At 43.3% G+C, this 24,857-nt stretch overlaps 1 protein-coding gene across 1 annotated transcript in view; it reads left to right on the top strand.

Moving 5' to 3' along the window:
- LOC311049467 (fibulin-2-like) overlaps positions 1–24,857 on the top strand; it is a gene marked incomplete at its 5' end in the record, with an annotated part of 54,824 nt that overhangs the window by 23,165 nt on the left and 6,802 nt on the right. The window contains 4 exons of the mRNA XM_084063042.1: positions 11,862–12,002; positions 16,578–16,715; positions 17,462–17,605; positions 18,918–19,046. Coding sequence (XP_083919168.1) covers positions 11,862–12,002; positions 16,578–16,715; positions 17,462–17,605; positions 18,918–19,046 — 552 coding nt within the window. The remainder of the gene's footprint in view (positions 1–11,861; positions 12,003–16,577; positions 16,716–17,461; positions 17,606–18,917; positions 19,047–24,857) is intronic.

Below are 24,857 nucleotides of genomic sequence, written 5' to 3'. Positions count from 1 at the left end.
CAGTTTATTTAATGTGGTTTGCTTGCGGTTCTCACCAGTGGTGGAAAGTAACTAAGTACATTTACTCAAGTACTGCACTTCATTACAATTCTGAGTTATGTTTTACTTTACTGGAGTATTTCCTATTTTCAATACTTTTACCTCTACTCCACTACATTTCAGAGGCAAATATTGTACTCTTTTACTCCACTACAATGATTTGAAAACTTTATTTATTTGTGTTACTTTGCATTATGATTATTATTACAAAACATACATTAACCACTTCGGCCCCGTACATACTTAAACTGATTACGTATTACAATTAAGTATACTTTGACGCCAATACTTTTGTACTTTTACTCAAGTGCATGTTTAATACCAAACTTTTACTTGTAACTGGCTATTTCTACATTGTGATACTTTTACTCAAGTAAAAACATTGAGAGTTCTTCGTCCACCACTGGTTCTCTCACAGCTCTCGGAGACGCAGAGTGACCGCAGAGCAAACAAGACGAGGGCAGCTAGCTGCTAGTGGAGCGTTAGTTTTGTTGGAAGGAACATCCATCCTGACAGTTTATTAGAAGGACACTGCTTGTTTAACGGGGAGAGAGAGGAAAGGAGATGAGAGATGATGGGTGGATGAACACACTGCTCCTATTGTCTCGTCCCTGTGGTCACAGTCTAGGGAATGAGCATGCCTGACATTGTTGAGAGAGCAATAAAATGTCTAATCCACAGGAATCTGTGGAACATTATTCTTTTTGACCACATTCGCTGTCAATGTTCATGTTGGCCCCACCCGCCCCCGCTCTCTGAGAGACAGCCCTGTGTGAGATGAGGTCTAGTTATAGCCAGAGAGCGTCGTCATGTAGCTCTTCTGTCACTAAGGTGGCGTGTCCATAGACTGTTAACACATTGACAGCCTGAGATTAAATAACGTTTTTCTGAGCGGTGTAGCCGCTCCTATAAGTGGGGTTGGGACCCATGACCCATCCGTCGTGAAAATGTGTCTTTCGCTGTACTGTGATTGGCTGATAAGTATTCAGACCCTTTGCTCAGTATTGTGATTGGCTAGCGAGACGCATGATGAAATTCATAACCTCTAAATAGCACCACGCACTTAAAAAAAAAATTTTTTTTAAAAGTGAGCTTCCATCACTGTGATGACCTTAAATAACACCGCTCACTTCACACTGGGTGTGATTGCCAGACCCAAGGGGTCGGGCTTACATGAGGCTTTGTACCTGTTTCGTCCATACATGGGCATGGTCACTTTGTCCTCCGGCCCCAGCCAAAAAAGTCATGGTCACTTTGTCCTCCGGCCCCAGCCAAAAAAAGTCTGTCCCCCTTTCGTCCATACATGGGCATAGACACAGGCTGACACGTCATGTGAAGTCCGGCTTAGCCGTGACGTAGTGCTCTGATCTTATATGGTACTTATTCTGGGTCTGGCAGAACCAGGTCTCCTGGTCTTGTTTTTATTTATCCTTGTCTTAGTTCTACTGGATCTCTTCTCCACTAGTCCCTCCCTAATGTTTTAGTCCAGTTTTTATTTGTTGACGAAATTGTCAATATATTTAGTTTTAGTTTTTGGCATCATAGCATTGGTCAAGCCTCACGTGACACGTGACAATACGTTGAAAGAGTGTGCTCTGATTGGCTAGTGAGACGCATGACGTATCAGCGGCCTATAAATAGATGTGTCACTTTGAAAGAGTCTTAGGCTCTTTCAAAGTGAGGTAAGACAGGAGTAATCACGAAATGGCTGAGAAATGGCGGAGTAACACTTAAGACAGGATTAATCAAGTAACACTTAAGACAGGATTAATCAGGAACAGTACTGGTTTTTATTGTTTTTATTTTATTGTTTATTGAGAGAGTATGTTTTCCACCCCGTCCGTCCGTCCGTGTGTCCGTCCGTCCGTCCGTCCGTCTGTGACCAGCTAATCTCTGCCACCGTTGGCTTGATCGCAGCGCCACTGTGCACACACACTCCCTGGATGCCAATTCAGAACCTCTGACCCACAGTTTTCACATGGGCCTGTTATAGCGCCACCAGGAGGCCGATCTGTGCAAAACACATTTTTTGACAGTACTCCTACAGATTTTGTCCAAACGTCACGCAAATCGGTACACAGTATCTCTATAGTCATTAAACAAAACGGGTTTCTCTCATATTCCATCCTGATTGGCTAAAAATGTCTTCCAAAGTTTGCAGGAGTGCTCCGTTTTGAACAAAATGCCTCAAATCATGAACACAGCATGCAATTTCCGTGCAAGCACATTCCCATTAGGCCGAGGAAGAACTACCATTTGAATTTTTTCAAATCAGCCTCATGGTGGCGCTATAACAGGCCGATTTGTGTTTTTACCTGTAATTGCACCGATCTGTGTAAAACGTTGTATGCACACTCCCTAGAGGTCAAGGAAAAACCTTTGCCCTGCATTTTTCACGTCTGCCTTTTATAGCGCCACCAGGAGGCAGACTTATGTAAAACACATTATTTTATACTACTCCTTCCAATTTTATCCAAATTTCACGCAAATCGGTACACATGATCTCTATAGTGATGTGATCACGACGGATGTGTTTGATTTTTCATATTCCATCCTGATTGGCTAAGATTGACATCTAAAGTTTGCATTAGTGGCTTGTTTTGAACAAAATTCCGCAAATCACAAACGCACCGTCCAATTGCGCTCAAACTTTGCACGCACAGTCACACTATGTTGAGGAACAAATGCCACCCTTTTAACATTGGCCTGTTATAGCGCCACCAGCAGGTCTAATTTAGCGAAACAAATGTTTTTAACGAAATGCCTCAAAGCATGACAGTGCAGTCAGTGTCCGATTGTTGTGCAAGGCCTAAGAAGAAATTGCACCCTTTTCACGTTGGCCTATTATAGCGCCACCAGGAGGCCACAATAGCCTACCTGACCTGGCGGAGACCTGTGCTCCGAGGAGCACTTTTTCTAGTTTAATTTGAATTAGTTTGTGTCGGTGGAAAGAAGGTAGCCGGCGAACATTTTTCGTCATCATTTTAGTCCACAAAATTAACACTGGTTTTACCGCTATACTTTGGTAGCCCCAGGACACTATTTAGGCGCTGTCGGTCTGCAACAGTAAAGTGTTTTTTTTTGTGTGTAATCTTTGGCCATGGGCGTCGTTTGGTGCCCCCCCCCCTTCCCCCCAGAGCTCGGTGCCCAGGGCTGCAGCCCCTGACGCCTGTGCTTGAGGCCAGGCCTGTCAGTTCTGTGACTCTGTTGTAGAAATGAGCTTTCTAAAACAGACTCCCACAGTGTCTGTCCCATTCTCTGTGCTCCTATTGTGTAGCTCTGTAAGCACACACACAGTTTAACAAGTGTATGTATGTCCACACAAAGGGAGAGCATACAAGGACACGAATATTATAGGTGCAGTCCAGTGGTGGAAGAAGAACTCAAATATTTTACTTTTACTAAGTAAAAGTATCAATACTGCTATGTAGAAATGCTCTGTCCGGAATTCAAAATGTACTTGAGTAGAAGTACAAACGTATTGGTATCAAAATGTTCTTAAAGTACCAAAAGTAGAAAGTACTCATTATGCAGAATGTCCCATTTCACAACTTTTCAAATGTATACAAATAGCAGATGTACAAGCTCACAATGCGTCGCATCGCAACGCATTGTGAGCGTGTAGATCGGCTATTTTCAAATGGCCGAAATGTATTTTATTACAGGGCTGAAGTGGTTAATGTATGTTTTGTAATAATAATTCAAATCTACAAAGTAACTAATAACTAAAGCTGTCAAATAATTGTATTGGAATATTTGTCTCCGAGATGTAGTGGATTAGGAGTAAAAGTACTCCGTGGGTATGTCCTGGGCTGGCGCTCTCTGTAGTTGTTCTCATGGGCCTGGAAGTCCACTCATTGCTATTCCGACAGCGGACGGATATACCGCTGGAAGGCCGCCGGGTGCATTGCCTCTCTTCCCGGTAGCTGTTCACGGGAGGGGCCGTCAGGTAGCGTCGGCTGTTGGTAGACACCATAGAGTTATGATATATCTAGAGGGCGGACTGCCAAAACATACTTTAACCACTTCAGCCCTATATAGACTTCGGCTATTTGAAATTAGTCGATCTACAAGCTCACAACTCTGCGCGATGCTTAGATCTGCTTTTTTCCAAATGATTTTATACATTTTGAAGACATGAAATGGAAGATTTCTGCATAATGAGTACTTTTACTTTTGGTACTTTCAGTACATTTTGATGCCAATACGTTTGTACTCTTACTCAAGCACATTTTGAACACCGGACTTTTACCTGTAACAGAGTATTTCTACATTGCAGTATTGATACTTTTACTTAAGTAAGAAATGTCAGTACTTTTTCCACCACTGGTTACTGGAGTAGAAGTAAAAGTATTATAAATTGGAAATGCTCGAGAGTCAAGTGCAAATACCTCAAAATTGTACTTAAGTACAGTTCTTGAGTACATGTACTTAAAGACGTATGCCAAAATCCATTTGAAAAAATTGCTTTCACTGTTCTCAGGTCAAATATTGATATGCGATTAAAATGCGATTAATTGCGATTAATTAATTACAAAGCCTCTAATTAATTACATTATTTTTTTTAATCGAGTCCCAGCCCTAATATAAAGGGGTAACATTGAAAATGACACAGATGCTTTCCCAGTTTTAATGGGTTAGAGTAGCCTATATTACGTTAGTTCCATTAATCCAAGCCGCCCCCCCTCCTCCAGAATAGACATGCTGGGGTCCAAGTGGTTAACATTCTTTTTTGTGTCTCCCGTCTTCCAAATGACTCACTGGAGTTATAAGGCCGGTCCCTGAAGCCAGCGGCTCCCTTGGCAGCGCGCTGAGCATTGGAAACACTCCCGCCTGTATCCATCGTACCGCCCGGGGGGAGAGAGCTCCCACACTGGTGTTGCCATGTCTGTGACTTTGGTCTGTTTTTCTTTGCTTGTAAATAGGGGGGGGGGGGGGGTTCTAGAGTGTATTGTTGTTTATTTCGGCTTGCTTCATGTTTAATGACCTAAGCCCTATTCACATTGGCTATTTGAATATATAATAGCAGTAATGCAACAAAGTATTTTCAGATGGCGGTCCGTGGACAAATACATATTAATTTGGGGGTCCTTGACATGAAAAATGTTTGAGAACCACTGCTCTAAAAAAACACCACCAGACCCCAATAGAATATACAGTAGTGCTTTCTTGGGTTTATCCTTTTAGCTTCTTTGTATACAATTGTACCACTGTGCTTTTTTTGCGAACTGTTAATAATGTATTCAAGTCGATCGATCAATCAATCAATCAGTCAGTCAGTCAATCAATCAATCAATCAAATACAGTTTGACTGACTCTGCCCCTATAGTCACTTCTTTTTGGGCCGACCCGGTTTGCTTGTTTCCCTCGCAAGCTCTGGCAACACTGGCAACGCGGAGCGCTCTGCTCAATGTCATTGGCCCCCGGGACGGACATGTGCAGGCAGACCCCTCCCACATGACGACCACAGCAGATGTCTCACCTCTTCAGGGACACAAGATGTAGTTTGCAAAAACAAACGTTTCAGTCGCCATAGAGCCGCGGGCTGCATGGGCGCTACACGACATCGACAAGAAAAGGGGGGGGGGGGGGGGCAGCGTAATTGGAGTGAATGGGTCACACAGTTCCACAGAAGCTTTGGGTAGCGCACTGAAATGATGTGTGTTGGAATGAGAAAGTGTGTTGCGTGTTGCGCGTGTGTGTGTGTGTGTGTGTGTGTGTGTGTGTGTGTGTGTGTGTGTGTGTGTGTGTGTGTGTGTGTGCGTGTGCGTGTGCGTGTGCGAGCGTGTGCGTGTGCGAGCGTGTGTGCGTGTGTGCAAGCGCACATGTGTGAGCACGTGTGTGCGTTAAAGGCCTGAAAATACACACTGTGCGTGTGTGTGTGAGTGCACGTGTGTTTTTATTATACTTGTGAAGACCAAATGTCCAGGCTATGGTCTGAACCAGTGGTGGGAAAAGTGCTCAAATCTTTTTACTTAAGTAAAAGTATCAATACTGTAATGTAGTCCGGAATTCTAAATTCTTGAGTAAAAAAGTATTGGTATCAAAATGTACTTTAAGTACCAAAAGTACAAAGTACTCATTATGCAGAATGTCCCATTTCACAAGTTTTCAAATGTATAAAATGTATTTTAAAAAAAAGGAAAATAGCTGATCTACAAGCTCACAATGCGTAGCATCGCAACGCATTGTGAGCTAGATTGGCTATTTTCAAAAGGCCAAGATGTATAGGCCTATAGGGATTAAGTGGTTAATGTATGTTTTGTAATAATAATCCAAATCTACAAAGTAACTTGTAAATAAAGTTTTCAAATAATTGTAGTGGAGTAAAAGTAAAATATTTGCCTCTGATATGTAGTGGAGTAGAAGTAAAAGTACTGAAAACTGGAAATACATAGTTACTTTACACCTCTGGTCTGAACCTGGGCTGGAGTCTGTCTGTAGCTTGCCTCTAGCATATAGTGTCATTTGACTGAAAAGGGTTTTTCTTTCTCAAGCTCATCGTTTTGTGTCGTACACACAGAGACAGAATGTGTTGCAAACACATCCAACCAGTTCACTCTTGTTTTCCTTGGCTATGATGTGACATTATTACAAAGCACATAAACGTTTTATTGTATTATAACAGTAAGCATAAGGCGCCGTGACTCGCTCTGAACTTGTAGATCTGCTATTTTCCGGTCCACGAACCCAACCTAATCCTAAACCCTAATTGTAATGATGTTTCTTTGTTTCTTTAAACAATAAAACAACCGTTTCTCTTGTTTGAGGACCAGGAAAACGGTCTCCACACAATGTCTTACTTCTCTAACTCAGTGGTGGAAAGTAACTAAGTACATTTACTTAATTACTGTACTTTACTGGAGTATTTCCAATTTTCAGTACTTTTACTTCTACTCCACTACATCTCAGAGTCAGACATTATACTTTTACTCCACTACAATTATTTGAAAACTTAAGTTACTAGTTATTTAGCAGATATAAATTATTATATTATAAATCACACATTAACCACTTTAGTCCTATTTTATGCCTAGGCTATTTGAAAATAGCCGATCTACAAGCTCAAAACGTGTCGCATCGCGACGTGTTGTGAGCATGTAGATCGGCTATTCTCAGCACTATTACTATTACTTTTGGTACTTTAAGTATATTTTGAAGCCAATACTTTTGTACTTTATTGTGGTATTGGTACTTTTACTTAAGTAAAATATCCGAGTACTTTTCCATGCTCTAACTCTACTATACTTGAGGGGACATTAAGGTCCGCGCAAGTGTAGTAATACAAACACACACACACACAGAGGAGCAAAAAACAAACAAAGGCTCCTTGTCCTTGTGTTAGCGGTGTGTGTATTTATGTGTCGTGGTGTCCATCTGCTGCTGAGTCACCCTGGCCTCCATCATGGTCACATGGTGACAGATGGGGGGGGCGGGGGGCACACAAATGGACCTGCTGTGCCGGCCGCGCCTGTGTGTCCGTCAGCGTCAAATAACGGGGGGAGTACTCTCACCCTGAGTTGACCTGGACTGGACAGTTTTTTTTTTTTTTCAGTCTACAAGCTAGTAAACATTTACTTTTACTAGCAGTGGTTTTCAAGCCTTTTTCATATCAAGGTCCATTCTTTATTCGGCATTTGAGCCACGGGCCACTGTTTGATGAGATTTAGACTCTCTCGGACCCCAAGACTTAGAATATTTTGTTATCGTTGGATAAGGATTTTGTCCACAATTCCATGTTGTATTGATGTTGGCACCATTAGGATTTACAAGCAAGCGTTGATCAAAATAACAATTCTTTAATAAGGTAATGCAGATGTTTAACAATAATTTAACTCTTGAGAGCGTAAAATGAAACCAAGTAAGGGGCCATTTGGTTTCATTTTACGCTCTCAAGAGTTAAAGATCTATAAGGGTCCATTTGGTTTCATTTTACGCTATCAAGAGTTAAAGATCTGTAAGGGTCCATTTGGTTTCATTTTACGCTATCAAGAGTTAAAGATCTGCATCAGGGTTCCCCAATTAGTTTTCCCCAAGGGCCAAATTATGTCTAGGATACCAAGCCAAGGGCCACACAACCTGCGAACAGATTGGGGCATGGGGGGGGCGGTGTTCCCGCTACTCCAGTGACAGTGCAGATACTAGTGTTGCTGCTGCTCTTACCACCATTATTATTGTAATTATCATTGGTTGTGGTAATTTAGCCTCTTTTTTTTTAGGTTTTCTAACCTCAGTTACACCCAAAAAGACGGAACTTTGAACATTCAGTGGATTTTCTGTGGTTTGGGTTTTTTCGGAATAATTAGGCTCAGAAAAGTGCTGTGATTGGCCCGTGGACTTTGATGTGAAAGTCCATTAATCCCGCCCCCTCTCCGCAGAGTAGAGGCGGCGATGATTGACAGGCAAAATCCGTCAACTGCGACAACCGCAGGCAAATAGGTTTTCTTTTCATTGCAGTTGAAAAGGCTTCAGAACACTGAGAGAAGAAAAACCTGCCATGGCTCACTGGAGGGGATTTTTCAGTTAAAACCTTTTAATACACGTTTGAAGGACCATGATAAAGACTTAATGTTTCGTAAAACCAGCATGTCATGAAACCTTTAAATCCTGTGTTCAAGGAAATAATGCACTCTTGAAAGTTGATACTAAATAAGTTGAGAACCAACCATTTATTTGGTTGTTACAGTGTGCTTGAAAAGTATGCATCTTCAGCAACTAGTGATGGCCAACCGTTAACCGGTAATCGTTAAGAGATTGGTAACCGGTTAATACTAATGATTAATGGTTAACCGTAAAAATTATGGAGCAATGATGCACTTCCAACACCTAAGTCCACTGTGTAGACACACTTGTGTATTTTCAGGTGATCTAACCGACTGAAACTCTTGTCACACTGTTTACAATAGAAAGGTTTTTCTCCACTATGGATACGCTGGTGTCTCTTCAGGTCACTTAACTGACCAAAGCTCTTGTCACACTGTTTACAATAGAAAGATTTTTCTCCAGTGTGGACACGCTGGTGACTTTTTAGGTGATCTAACTGACTGAAACTCTTATCACACTGTTTACAATAGAAAGGTTTTTCTCCAGTGTGGACATGCTGGTGTCTCCGTAGGTTACCTAACACACTGAAACTCTTATCACACTGTTTACAGTAGAAAGGTTTTTCTCCAGTGTGAATACGATGGTGTTCCCGTAGGCTACCTAACACACTGAAACTCTTGTCACACTGTTTACAGTAGAAAGGTTTTTCCCCAGTGTGGACACGCTGGTGTGTCTTCAGGTAATCTAACTGACTGAAACTCTTGTCACACTGTTTACAATAGAAAGGTTTTTCTCCAGTGTGGACACGCTGGTGTGTCTTCAGGTGACCTAACTGACTGAAACTCTTGTCACACTTTTTACAATAGAAATGTTTTTCTCCAGTGTGAATACGCTGGTGTCTCCGTAGGCTACCTAACTCACTGAAACTCTTGTCACATTGTTTACAGATGTGAGTTTTCTTTCCTGTGTCAGTCAGACGACGTCTCTTTACTTCCGATTGCATTAAGGTCTTGGTAGACTGTTGACTACTGTAAGGTGTTTCTTCTTCTGAGTTTCCCTGCTGCTGGCTCGTTGTCAGGAACAGTGGGTTCATCGTCAAAGCTGCTGCTATGCATGGGCTGTAATGGTCCAAGAATGTAATTAATGATCTGTAACCTTACGATCCAGGATTGATTACAGGGCAATTACCAGCTGAATATCAAGTGTATGGATCTCTGGTAATAGTTCCTCTTGTTGGTTGAAGTCTTCCTCGATGTCTCTCTCCATGTGCGTCCTTCACACTGTGCAGTCTGGTTTTAAGCTGAGCTGATTCAAAGCTCATGTTGTCACTATGATGTCAGCCATGCCCAAATATGGAGTTCCATTTCATTTACTGAGAAAAAGTTTCAGCCCAGTCAAACCTCAATTGTCTTCCAGTATGAAATTAACGAGCGTCGACGAGCATCAGCTGGACACACACACACACACACACACACACACACACACACACACACACACACACACACACACACACACACACACACACACACACACACACACACACACACACACACACACCTGCAGTGCTCTAAAAGCCCTCTCCAAAAGTCCTTTAATATGATGGAATATGATTGAGGATGACTGTGATTATGGTATGCTCACATTCCATATCACACACACCATGCCTGCAACTTTCACTAGCCAAGTGACAGGGGTTGGTGCGGGCCGGACAGTTGCTCCTCGCGGGCCGCAAATGGCCCGCGGGCCGCCTATTGGGGAACCCTGATCTATAAGGGTCCATTCGGTTTCATTTTACGCTATCAAGAGTTAAAGATCTAAATAAGGGTCCATATGGGGGTCCATTTGGTTACTCTCCATCAATTAGCTGGGGACCACCTGGAACCCCCTCAAGGACCAACGGTGGTCCCCGGACCACTGGTTGAGAACCACTGCAGCACTGCCCCTACCTCCCCTTCCCCCGGGATTGCCAACGTGACGCGCTGTGAGCTTGTAGATCCGCTACTTTCCTGTGGGTCACCTCGCCCCATGCGTATTAAGTATTAAACAGGGGAAACTCTAATCCTAACCCTTAAACCTACTGCTTAATACCAAATCCTAACTTCAACCTGAATCTTTTTCTAATTGTGTAAACCTATCCTCTTGAACCATAAAACACGCACGCACGCACGCACGCACGCACGTGCTGTCAGGACTGCAAGCCAGCAGTATAAGAGAGGCTCGACACATCTCAGTAGTGCCGTTCCAGAGTGATTCCGAGAGACATTAACTACCTACAGAGAGAGAAGCATCTAAGAGAAACCAGTAATAGTTGGTTATCACGGCCTAGAGCATATTCAAATAGTGGCCTTCGGATCGTTGTCGAATCAGCCTTCAAACCTTCCAGAGTAACCAGCATCAATACCAGACGGATTAATCACCTTACTAGCCAGCCCAACACAGATCACAGACCCAAGGACGAGTAGCTGGATTTTACAACCCAGTGAAGCCTCAAGCCTCCTTAAGTAAAGTGTGGAGGTACTTTTACTTACTGGAGTATTTTCAATTTTCAGTACTTTTACTTCTACTCCATTACATCTCAGAGGCAAATATTGTACTTTTACTCCACTACAATTGTTTGAAAACTTTAGTCACTATAGTTTCTTTGTAGATTTTGATTATTATTAGGCTACAAAACATACATTAACCATTTTACATTAACCACATACATTAACCACCTGTATACATTTCGGCCATTTGAAAATAGCCGATCCACTGTTTCCAAAATATTTTTCATACATTTGAAAACTTGTGAAATGGGACCTTCTGCATAATGAGTACTTTTACTTTTGTACTTTAAGTATATTTTGATACCAATTCTTGTTGTACTTTTACTTGCCATTAAGACCTGGAACGCATCTGTGTCACTTTAGATTTCTTAGGCTATTCAAAAATAGCAGATATACAAGCTCATAGCGCGGCACCGAGTGCCGCGCTACGAGCTTGTAAATCTGCTATTTTTGAAAAATAGTGATTTTTTTATTTTTTCCAAAAACTGTTTTTAAGAATCGCCTCAGGTCTTAATGGGTTAAGTAAGTTTTGAATTCCGGACTTTTACTTGTAACAGAGTACTTCTACATTGCAGTATTGATACTTTTATTTAGGTAAAACATTTCAGTACTTTTTCCACCACTGCGCACACACACACTGATGAGTGTCTTCTCTCTCTCTCTCTCTCTCTCTCTCTCTCTCTCTCTCTCTCTCTCTCGCTCTCGCTCTCGCTCTCTCTCTCTCTCCTCCAGATGTGGACGAGTGCCTGGCCGACAGCCACAGCTGTGCGCGCGGCGGGGGCCAGCGCTGCGTCAACACGGTGGGCTCGTTCGTGTGTGAGCGGATCGTCACGTGTCCCCAAGGCTACCAGCTGAGGAACGCCGTCTGCGAGGGTGAGCTCGTCGTCACCAGTTATACGAGTTGTGAGCTTATAGATCGGGGAGACATCAAATTTCTCTTTTGGGTCTCCGGAAAAAAAAGTTTGGGGACTGCTGTAGACAGTATTCTAAATACATTTACTTGAGTACTAAAAGTCGGCCATCCCACCCATGACCCAGGACCCATTAAAATGGGTGACTTTCACTCAGCTAAAGCGTAGAATCTTGACCATCAGGTCAAAATTTGTGTCAGATCCTGTGTCTAGGTGAGACATGCGCAAAAAAATGTTTTTTTGGGCGGATTTTGTTGTCGTTTTTTGGTTACTTTATTTCGGTTTTAGGGTTAGGGTTAGGTTAGGTTAGGTTAGGGTTATGTTATTTAATTCTTATTTTTGCCTGATTTTACTGATTTATTATCAAAAAATTAACTAAATAATGCTGAGCACATATATTATATATAATTTGCACAATTTCCAGAATTTCCCAGCATAACATTTGGGAAGGCTTAGCCTACCCTAGCCTTCATTACCCGCCGCCTATGGTTACATGGTGCCACTTTAAAGCATTGCACTCTTACAACCTGCACCAGGAACTAAGGATATATAAATTAGCTGTGTAACTACGCTACACTGCTGCATTATACAGCCATTGGACTGTTGCTGCGCACCCACCCGGGATTTTAATTTGCACTGGGGAAGTTTTATGGAAGTTTGGGGATGGAGGGGTTCTGTTAAATGAAAGTCAAATTGAAGTTGGCACTAATGGAAGGCAGCGCTTAGGAGAGGCCGAGGCCTGTGCCAGAGGAGGCTAACCAAACGCAGCCTCGGCCATCCGTTATGACGCCAACACACCAACAACTAGCTTACTGATTGATGATGGAGCTCACTGCAGCGCTCTGTGCAGTGTACCTAGAAGTATTTTTACTCAATGACTGGACTTACTTTTTTCTTTTCTTCCCCAATTTAGTTGTTATGCCAATTGATTCCTCCCCACACACATTTGTGCGTTGTCACTGCTGTCGTATCCTACCGGCTCACCTGCCAGTGAGGAGCCCCCACCGGGAGGATGTGGAGCCTTCGTTCTACTACCTCCCACCCAACACTCCCTGCTGACAGGCTCCGCCCTAAGCATGTAGGAATACATGCAGTGACAAATATTACCCTTCCTGCCCGGCTTCCCCCCCCCAAACACGGGGACATAGGGACACTCAACAAAGCCAGATGCACCGCGGTGGATTCAAACCCACAACCGCCACGGTGGTGGGCAGGCATTTTACCACTGCGCCACCCGCCTTCGAGATTTTCCTTTTTTTAAATATACCATATAATTCTAATGCAAATATTATAATTTTTACCCAACTACTATTTGGAAACTTGACTTCCAAGTTCATGGGCTGTCCACCTTCGATGTCTGACCAACGTCTGACCAATCACAGTAGCCAAACTAGTATTGCTAGTCAAAATATCTGGGAGGCGCAGAACAACTGAAAGAAATCACACCCAGTGTGAAGTGGGCGGTGTGGTCACAGTGGTCATCACAGTGATGGAAGTGATTCACTTAAAAAAAAACAAGTGCATTTTTTAAGTGCATAGTCCTATTTATAGGGCTATGCACATGTGTCATGTGTTTCTAGCCAATCACAGTCCTGAATAGAGTCATGGTGGCCAATCACGGTGCAGGGTTAGGGGGTACAATGGTGGCCAATCACAGCGCAGGGTTGGGGGGGTGCAATTGGGTCGATGTCCAAACCTCACATATAGGGGCGGTTGCACCGCCCAAAAATACGTTCTGATCCCACCTGCCTGAACCTCTGAATGACATCATATTGTAGTCTGTAGCTGAACCTCTGAATGACATCATATTGTAGTCTGTAGCTGAACCTCTGAATGACGTCATATTGTAGTCTGTAGCTGAACCTCTGAATGACGTCATATTGTAGTCTGTAGCTGAACCTCTGAATGACATCATATTGTAGTCTGTAGCTGAACCTCTGAATGACGTCATATTGTAGTCTGTAGCTGAACCTCTGAATGACATCATATTGTAGTCTGTAGCTGAACCTCTGAATGACGTCATATTGTAGTCTGTAGCTGAACCTCTGAATGACGTCATATTGTAGTCTGTAGCTGAGCCTCTGAATGACGTCATATTGTAGTCTGTAGCTGAACCTCTGAATGACGTCATATTGTAGTCTGTAGCTGAACCTCTGAATGACGTCATATTGTAGTCTGTAGCTGAACCTCTGAATGTCGTCATATTGTAGTCTGTAGCTGAACCTCTGAATGACGTCATATTGTAGTCTGTAGCTGAACCTCTGAATGACGGCATATTGTAGTCTGTAGCTGAACCTCTGAATGACGTCATATTGTAGTCTGTAGCTGAACCTCTGAATGTCGTCATATTGTAGTCTGTAGCTGAACCTCTGAATGACGTCATATTGTAGTCTGTAGCTGAACCTCTGAATGACGTCATATTGTAGTCTGTAGCTGAACCTCTGAATGACGTCATATTGTAGTCTGTAGCTGAACCTCTGAATGTCGTCATATTGTAGTCTGTAGCTGAGCCTCTGAATGACGTCATATTGCATTCGTAGCTGAACCTCTGAATGACGTCACATTGTAGTCTGTAGCTGAACCTCTGAATGACATCATATTGTAGTCCGTAGAACCTCTGAATGACATCATATTATTATAGTCTGTAGAACATCTGAATGACATCATATTGTAGTCTGTAGAACCTCTGAATGACATCATATTGTAGTTTGTAGCTGAACCTCTGAATGACGTCATATTGTAGTCTGTAGCTGAACCTCTGAATGGCGTCATATTGTAGTCTGTAGCTGACTGTATTAGGCTTAAAGGTGAACTTCAGGTGTACTTCTGTAGGTCTCGTATTTCAACGTGGCTGTCATCCATCCTGATGTGAGCACATGGTGTTCCAAAAAAAGTCACTCTCCCCTTTCGTGTGCTTTCCAGCTCTTAGAGGCAACAACAACAGAGAGCGTTTGTGTCACATCTGTCACGGCGCGCTGCATGTGGCACGCTGTGACAGAAAGCTCACAAACCAAACGGCTCTGCTGGCCTTTCAAACTACATTTGTCATCAAGTCTGGTGCTGCTTGTCCCTACATGCACCGCAGTCTCTACCCGAAATAAACGATTTGTCCTTAAATTGACTCACTAGAAGGCCTGGACGTAAACACTTAAAGGAGTAGTTCACCCCAAAAATTACTTATTTTCTATCAATTACACACCCCATGAAGCCATGAGTTTTTGTCACATTCCTGAGGCAATAATTTGATGACCGGACATCAAATTATTGGCATAGGAATGAGACAAAAACTAAAAATCTCCATGAATTAAAGGCTTCATGGAGTGTGTAATTGATAGAAAATAAGTCCTTTTTTGAGTGAACTACTCATTTAAACCCTATATCGTCACTGTCTGGCAGAAACCTTGTATCTACCTAGTTCAACTTTTGTTTCTTCCGTAAATTCCGTAAATGAATGCCTTGGCTTAGATCATACAAGAGTGTCACGCACAACAAACCATCCACAAGAGCCCAACTCTCCTCGCTACTCCTACCCCGCCTATGAGCACTCATCCTGGGGCATAGAAGCCACCGGGGAAAAAAACAGATCTACAAGCCCACCACCATGTGTGGCCCTTAGCTAATGATATATTAACTTCACCATTAATTAACAGGAATGAATGATGAACTCATACGAGTGAATCATTCATTCATCATTGCGTGTATAGATTTGGGGGTTATGGTGAGTTGTGACACAGGAAGGCATGCTGGTCTACTGGCAGTTGGAAAGGTTTCATAAACCTGGGTGTATAGGCACTCAATACTGAAATGTCCATCCTCGCGTCCTCCACTCGTATCGTTTCCTCGCAACTTAGCCCCGCCTCCGAGCGAGGAGGAGAGCCCGCCCCCCCCCCCCCCCCCCACACACACACACACACACACACACACACACACACACACACACACACACACACACACACACACACACACACACACACACACACACACACACACACACACATCACATCACCTGGGTAAAGCAGTAAAAGCAATTTCAGTTTTTGTGAGGCTTCAACAACCCGCAGTCACTTGAACCACAGTGCCACCTAGTGTCAGAAACCCAGGATGCAGACACATCCTTTTGTTAACAGTTTGCAAATAGTACAGAGGTGCGATTTTACAATGATTGTTAAGGATAACACAAAAAGCCCTCTAGGGGCTTGTTTCCATTGTGGTCCTGTAGTGTTCTCCAGCAGTTATAGTATCTAAATCTGAGTGGATAGAGCCGGTACACTTTCATCGTCTTTTTATTTTCTTATGAATACAGTGTGTTACATTGAGTTATTGTTACTACTTGTGTCTATCGTCTCTGTCGAGTGGAAACCTCACGTCCAAAACTATTACTTTTCAGGATTCAAAAATAGAAAAAGTAGCAGATCTACAAGCTCGAAACAGATGAGGTTACTGATTATGATTGTACCTCCCTCCCTCTCCCTCTCTCTCTCTCTCTCTCTCTCTCTCTCTCTCTCTCTCTCTCTCTCTCTCTCTCTCTCTCTAACAGACATTGATGAGTGTGTGTTGCGGACACACAACTGTGCGGGTGGTATGGAGTGTGTGAACACGGACGGCTCGTTCCAGTGTAAAGCTAAACAGCAGTGTCTGGCCGGATTCACCCAGGACTCCCACGGCAACTGTATCGGTAAGAGACGGACACTTGTTGCCCTCTGGTGGCCTAAAGCAGCATAACAGTCACAAACAAATGATCTACTGTATAGCTAATCTAATGAACCAATATCTCATTCTTTGCTATGATCCTCTACTTTCATACTGAATGAAAAAACTAAAAAGGCTAGTTATAGATTTAGTCCCATATTGTTGCGCTCAGGTGGATTTTCTTTATAATTTGTGTCTATTATTATTATTATTATTATAAAAAATAAAAAAAGGAGTGAAAATATTCGATCTACAAGCTCACAACGCAACACCTTGTGAGCGTGTAGATCAGCTGTTTTCACAATTTTTGTGTGACACTCTTGTGTGATGTGAAGTAGGGCATTCATTTGCGAAAAATAAATACATAAAACACAAAAGGTTGAACTATGGAAATACAAGGTTTCTGCCCGACAGCAACGAAATGTAATGACTGATGTGGGAATGAACTGTTTATGATGATCGTAAAAGCAGGACAAACCAGGGCAGTGTGGTTATTTGCTCTCATGTCAACTAGGTAATTGTTGGGTGGAGACGACGGGGGATACAGTATAATACATGATCATTGGAGAGATTGGTCTGATTATATATTTACCTCCTCTCAAATCAATCCTTAGTTTTCTGTGTCTGACCACACCTCTCTCTCTCTCTCTCTCTCTCTCTCTCTCTCTCTCTCTCTCTCTCTCTCTCTCTCTCTCTCTCTCTCTCTCTCTCTCTCTCTCTCTCTGTGTACAGACATCAATGAGTGCAGCAGTATCAGTGAGCCCTGCAGTGGGGGGTTTAACTGCATCAACACGGTGGGCTCCTACACCTGTCAGAGGAAGGTGATCATGTGTAACACCGGATACCAGGCCAGTCCTGACGGAACCAAGTGTGTGGGTGAGTGAATGCATGCAGGGCCGTACACGTGTGAGTATACACGTGTACACGTGTGAGTATGCTAGATATTACTATACTTATGAGGTCAAGATGTCCCCACAAGTACATAACTGTATTTTGAGTGTGTATGGGGGGGGGGGACTTTGAGGGTAAACTTCGAGGGTAAACATCAGCGGCAGAATTTTTTGACCCCCATCGGGACCCGAGTCAGTCTGTCACTAGACTGAAAGAACAAGCCCAATTGATGGTCTTGAAGGGCGGATCCAAACCCAGCCGGTCGGATTCGTGCGGCGCTTCCTATTGCTTCACCAATCTATGTCCCCGCCTCCCCTTCCCTCCCCCCTCCCCCACCCCCGGCCTGTGCACGGAGCACGCTGACGTCACCAAATTTAGAGCGACGCCCCTCTGCACTCTGATTGGTTAGGAGATAACAAGGTCCTAAGACCATCGTTCCTGCATCGTTCGCCCAGGCTTTTTTTCTTTTGTAACAAAAAAAAAGCATGGGTTTCCGAGGCTAGTCTGTCACTAATCACCGCACCTTCTCACATCAAAGGCATTGAGCATTCCATTTTTTTTTACACATAACAAATAATACTTTATTTAAACCATACCTATATAAAGCAAAATAAATCCTCCACTCGCACTGCGTCGCACATTAGATGTAAGTCCAGAGGAATCACAGCTTTTTTTTAGACCCCATCTCCCAGACAGCGTAGTCATGGTTTCGATCCCATAGCCCGAAGAGACGGTCCATCCAATAACAGAACAATAGGCAGTCAATACTACGGCGGTATGTGAGTGTAGAATGAATGGAACAGAGGGGGCCTGGGGGCGGAGAGTACGTATCAGCTCTTAACATGTCGCGCTGCAACTCGTTGTGGGCTTGTAGATCAAAAAAGTCTTAATTCTTCTTAAAAAAAAATACGCAAAAATAACTTAAGTGTGGCGGTGCATTTTATATAGGTGCAGACTATTTGTTTGTATTCGTTTTTTGTTTGTAGCCTAGGACAACTTGGGATGCCCAAAAATTAGGGAAAAAAGGCTGGCAAGGTATTGTGCGGTCTCTGCTATAATTGTCAGCCGCCACATATGTCTGAGTGACATTATTGCATCATGAAGACATACGTAGGCCACGATTTTGTGAATTTAACCTCAACTGTACCGTGGCGTGTGTCCTTGTATGCCCTCCTTTATGTGGACATGAATAAATTGTTGTGTGTGTGTGTGTGTGTGTGTGTGTGTGTGTGTGTGTGTGTGTGTGTGTGTGTGTGTGTGTGTGTGTGTGTGTGTGTGTGTGTGTGTGTGTGTGTAGACGTGGATGAGTGCCAGACGGGGGGTCATAGGTGTGGAGCTGCTCAGGTGTGTGTGAACCTGCCAGGCAGCTACAGGTGTGACTGTCAGACTGGGTACCAGTATGATGCAACACGACAGCTCTGCACCGGTGAGTGTGTACCACTGTTACCATGATGATGATGATGATGATTATGATGATGATGATTAATGGTAAATGGTGAATTTGTATAGAACTTTTATCCAAAGCACTTTAAATAGATTGTGCGTTACTTTCACCCATTCACACACACATTCATACACCGATGGTGGAGGAAACCATGCAAGGCACCACCTGCTCATCGGGAGCAATTAGGGGTTCAGCATCTTGCTCAAGGACACTTTGACACTAACTCTGGGGGAGCCCGGGATCGAACTGGGAACCTCACGGTTCCTATCCGTCCGCTCTACTGGCCCCTAAGCCACTAACTACCCCTAAGCCACTGCCGCCTCACTTAACAGTTATATTACAAGGTATACAAGGTATCTGCACATCTCTAAAGAGACAATTAAAGGACTGTTAAGACCTTTTTAATACCTCTGAAATGGAAGAAAATAAATACATAATAATAAGAACATTGCTGCCTCAAAAGTTATCAACAAACTATAGGCCTACTATAAAATCTGGCCAAATTGTCAAATATTATCTAAGAAAGAGGCAAAAAAGTGGAACCGAGTCAAACTAAATGGAGGCCTCAACTCCTACAATTCCGAGTGCTTGTCAGGGTAGGGGGTCCCCAGTTCAAATAGGATTATTTTAGGGGGTCGCGGCCTGAAAAGTATTAGAACCACTGGTTTAGAGCAGTGGTGCTCAAAATGACATTTGGCAACTTTTACCAAGAAATCCTGCCTGTAGCAGCTTCCCTTGAAGATGAGTTGTCAACACTTTTGTGTTTGTGTGAGAGATTACCTGAACCTGCCTGGACTGGGGTTGTGCTGGTGACAGGCGGCAAGCGTCTGGTTTTTAAAATGAAGCCAATAAGGAAGTGCCGAATTCCCAGCATTTCTCATTGATGGCCTAGCAGATGCTGCAGAACAAATACCACCCCATTGATTACAATGGGAATTTGACCAGACTTTACACTTGATTGTAATACCTTAGTAATCATTGTCATAAATACTTTATGCTGTCAGTCGCTATTTTCTTCTTTCAATTACCATGATATGCGTTTTTGTAAATGATGGTCCCATAAATGTTTTAATTGTTGATAAAGTAGGGTAATCTCACTCAGTAGGGCTTCTAATGAGTTTGGATCTGCCCTTGCTGCCCTTCCAGCCAATAGCATATATTTCCAATGGTTTTCGGGACCGAAAGTTCCAATATGGTGGATTTGAATTAGCTGGAAATAGTGGTTTCAAAACGGGTCTATTGAAACCGATGGGTGACGTCACTGCTCCCTTTGTCCATATTTTTAGCGGCGCTAGCCGCTCTATACCTTTAGGTATAGAGCGGATATTAGCCCTCTATGCCTGGCTTTTGCGTCAACGTTCTGATTGGTCAGGTGCGCCAACGTTCTGATTGGTCAGGTGCGTCAACGTTCTGATTGGTCAGGTGCGTCAACGTTCTGATTGGTCAGGTGCGCCAAAGTTGTGATTGGTCACTATTCATGACATCACTATGATGTCATGAATATAGAATTCGATGTCTATATAAACGATGACAATGACTTCATCTTATTATTCATTTGGCTAAAGTCTCCGTCTAGGTAAGTTATTTAAAGTTAATATGACGAATAGAAAGAGAAAGATACAAGAACAGATGAAGGGTGAATGTATAGAAAGTCTGAGTTCGGGACCCAGTCATCCGTTATGACAGAATGGTTTGATAGAGACGATCGAGAATCCAAGAGTCCGTTAAGGTTCTGATTGGTCAGGCCCGTCAAGGTTCTGATTGGTCAGGCCCGTCAAGGTTCTGATTGGTCAGGCCCGTCAAGGTTGTGATTTGTCAGGCAAGGGGACTATTCATGACATCACTATGATGTCAAGGTTTATTTTTTATTTCCTCATGTTTTTTTTTGTATATATTTTTATTTGGCTAAAGTCTCCTTCTAGGTAAGTTATTTAAAGTTAGATCCTCAATTTAACTTTATCTGTCGTCGACGCTCTGATTGGTCAGACCCGTCAACAAAGTGATTGGTCAAGCTTCACATGACACATGGCTATAAACACATTATAAACACATATCGATGACATAATGTATTCAAAGGCGCCGCTACCTTCACACAGGGTGTGATTTTTTAGTCTAAGGCTGGTGATCAATTTACCATATTAGGAAGATCAACAGTCATCGGCTTCCTTGATTGGCCAACCCAACCCATCTGCTTTTTGGATTGGCCAAATTTTGCGTGATGTTTGTGCCACTGAACCAATAAGTGATAGCGTCAGCACACATTAGGATTCTTGTACAGAGCGAGAGGTGGTAAACCCAACTTGATCCGCTCTCAACTTGATCACAGGAAATGTTTCGCTGGACGGTGCGTCTGAAGGGAGGAGCAAAACAACAGTCGTTTCGCCACATTCGTGTGGCTGTTGCGGTTGGACACAAGGTGTACGCTTTTGGAGGTTACGGCACGGCTCAGATCTTCAACACAGTGTCTTTATGCTGGACGAGGTTGCCCCCAATGGCATCTGGAGAACATCCCGTTCAGGAGATGCCTGTTGAGGGCTACACAGCTGCACTGATAGAAGACATCATCTACATCTGGGGAGGCTCTCCATACTCCGATGTCCTTTATGCATTTGATGTCGACACCCACAGATGTTTCAAACCCAGGGTTTCTGGGACTCTTCCAGGGGCGACGTTCCACCACTCAGCCTGTGTCTTGGGGAAGGTCATGTATATCTACGGAGGATACACCCAGCTGTCTGGACTCACTAATGACGTCTACAAGCTGGACACCACCACGATGACCTGGGCTTTAATCAACACCAGAGGCACTCCACCAGAGGCCACTTCATTTCGTCACTCTGCCACCATCATCGGGACAAAGATGTTTTGTATTTATAGATATATATACGACAACATCAGAGTGTTTGACACAGAGACTAACTGCTGGCTGGACACGCCTTCTGCACAGCTTCTACCAGACGAACGCTGGGGTCATGCAGCCTTTGCCTACAGTGGAGAGCTGTACATATGTGGTGGCAAAAACCCTGATCTGACTTTCAGTGATCTGTGGAAATTCAATCCAGAGGAATTCTCCTGGAAGAAGGTTGAGACCAAGGGGAAAGGCCCGCCTCATATAAATGATGGTGCTATGTGCTGTTGCATGGTGGGAGATCGTATTATCCTCTTCGATCGAGACGCACCTGACGACCTATACATCTTAGACTTAAGCCCGAGTCTGAAGTCCTTATGCAAGCTAGCAGTACTGCAGTATGATCTGGAGCAGTCAGAACTCCCACACAACATCAGGTGGGAACTGGCAGCCATGAATACCAACAGCAACAGAAAGATCACACCCAGTGTGAAGTCAGCGGTGCCTGTGATAAGTTCATTTCATTAACTCTTTTAACGCCATCGACGCGTTTTCGAATCAAATGCTACTTAATCCACCCACGCCGTCGACGCGTTAGACGCACTGATAGCTTTTTCATTGTTTAATCCACCCACGGCATCGACGCGTTAGACGCGCTGATAGCTTTTTCATTGTTGTCTCCGCCAGGTCAAAAGGCATGGCGGGAGAGTATGTTTTACCCTCCGTCCGTCCGTCCGTCCGTCCGTGTGTGTGTCCTGTCTGTGTGTTACCAGCTAATCTCCGGCACCGTTGGCCCGGTCGCTGCGAAACTGTGCACACACACTCCCTCAATGCCAATTCAGAACCTCTGCCTCAAATTTTTCACATGGGCCTGTTATAGTGCCACCTGGAGGCCGATTTGTGCAAAACCCATTTTTTTACATTACTCCTACAGATTTTATCCAAACGTCATGCAAATCGGTACACAGTATCTCTTCAGTCATGTGATCAACACGGATCTGTTCGATTTCCCATATTCCATCCTCATTGGCTAAGGTTCGCTTCCAAAATTTGCAGGATTGGTCCGTTTTGAACAAAATGCCTCAAATCATGAACACAGCTTGCGATTTCCGTGAAATTTCACAAACACATTCCCACTAGGCCGAGGAAGAAATGCCACCCTTTTTCACATTGGCCTGTTATAGCGCCACCAGCAGGTCTAATTTAGCAAAACACATTTTTGGAACAAAATGCCTCAAATCATGAATGCAGTGTCCGATTGTCGTGAACAAGCTAAGAATACAGTAAATGGCACCCTTTTCTTATTGGCCTATTATAGCGCCACCAGGAGGCCACAATAACGTACCTGACCTGGCGGAGACCTGTGCTCCGAGGAGCACTTTTTCTAGTTTAATCTGTGATCGCGCTGTTCTGATTATTTTTTCATCATCAGTTTCGTTTTCCGTTTACTTCACACTCACCGGGATCCGGATTCATGACGCAGATTCCGTTTCCGGTTCTCTTTTTTTTCTCCGGTCATTTTAGCCAGAATAGGGAAAAACACGTTTTTTCACACGGTATAAAAAACGAACGGAGAGCTCCACTTCTATTTTCTTTATAGTCTGGATGACGAACAGTTATCGTCGTCGTGTATCACAACGGTCTGAAGCCCGATCGGCGAGTGTCGAAAACGTCACATCCGGATATGACTGTTTGAGCCTATTTGGGGGGGTCGAGCGAGTGAGCGAGAGGTATCAATCTGCTGCTCTCTGCTAGTCGATCTGTCGTGTGTGTTTAAAATCGCAGCCAGACAAACTATTTGAAAATTAAATAACAAACAAAAAAAACACAAAAATCGCTGGCACTGGGGAAGTACTTTATGAAAATACTCTGGCAGTCAAAGAGTAAAGCTAATTATATATGAACTATCAAGGCTGCTCAACAGCACAATAACACAATTTATGGTCATTTTAAATGTTAGAAACTGCTGTAACACTTAGTGTCCCATACAGTATGTGTGCAATTTAGGTTTATTTAATTACTTTGGAGTATTTGTTATGATTTCATTAACTTTAAAGTAGTTATACTTAAAGGGGAATTTCGTTCTAGCCTTTTTCTTACCTTTATATGATGTTATATCCTAGGACGAGTGGTACAGTAGAACATCTTCATAACGCCATACCGAATCCACTGCAGCTAAAAATGCGAGCGAACGGTCCATGCTCTAGATCGCATATTTTAATAACTTTTTTGGGCCGTGTAGCCGCCCCTATAAGTGGGTTTGGGAGTCATCCGTAGCGAAAGTTTTTCTCCCGTCGCGAAAATGTGTCTTTTGCTGTACTGTGATTGGCTGATTGGCTGTGATGTACTGTGATTGGCTAGCGAGATGCATGATGAAATTAAGAACCCATAAATAGGACTATGCACTTCGAAAAAATTGAAGTGAAACTTGTATATTTTGAGCTTCCATCACTGTGATGACCACTTTTATGACCACACCGCCCACTTCACACTGGGTGTGATTTTTTTATTTTGTTGTGAGATCTGACGTTCGTAATGACAGAACACTCTCCGCAGTGTTTCTCTTGAATGCGCCCCACCGGAAGTCTCGCTAGACGAGATTTCACCGTCACAGGTCCTGTTTGTGTTTAATTAGTGTAACTGGTTGCACCTTTGTGTTGCAATCAGCTGCAGCTGTTATTGCCGTGCTCATACAGACATACATATGGACAAACACACTCGGTCACTTGTTGGAGCAGCTGCCACCGCTCAAAAATATGGTGCACATAAATAAATAAATAAATAAGGGACATATCACACAAATATTTGGTGGCAAAGCATCCCTTTGTGCCGCGTTGCAAGCTTGTGGATCTGCTATTTTGACTACTTCGTTTTTCTTTTTAATGTATTCATGGAAATTATTCGATTTTTTGAGTGGTGTCAGCCGCTCCAACAAATGACAGAGT

This window comes from Gymnoscopelus microlampas (assembly GCF_963454915.1).
Source record: "Gymnoscopelus microlampas genome assembly, chromosome: 7".
NCBI lineage: Eukaryota > Metazoa > Chordata > Actinopteri > Myctophiformes > Myctophidae > Gymnoscopelus > Gymnoscopelus microlampas.
The sequence above is the reverse complement of the archived record's forward strand: the minus strand, read 5'-3'. Positions and strand labels throughout refer to the sequence as shown.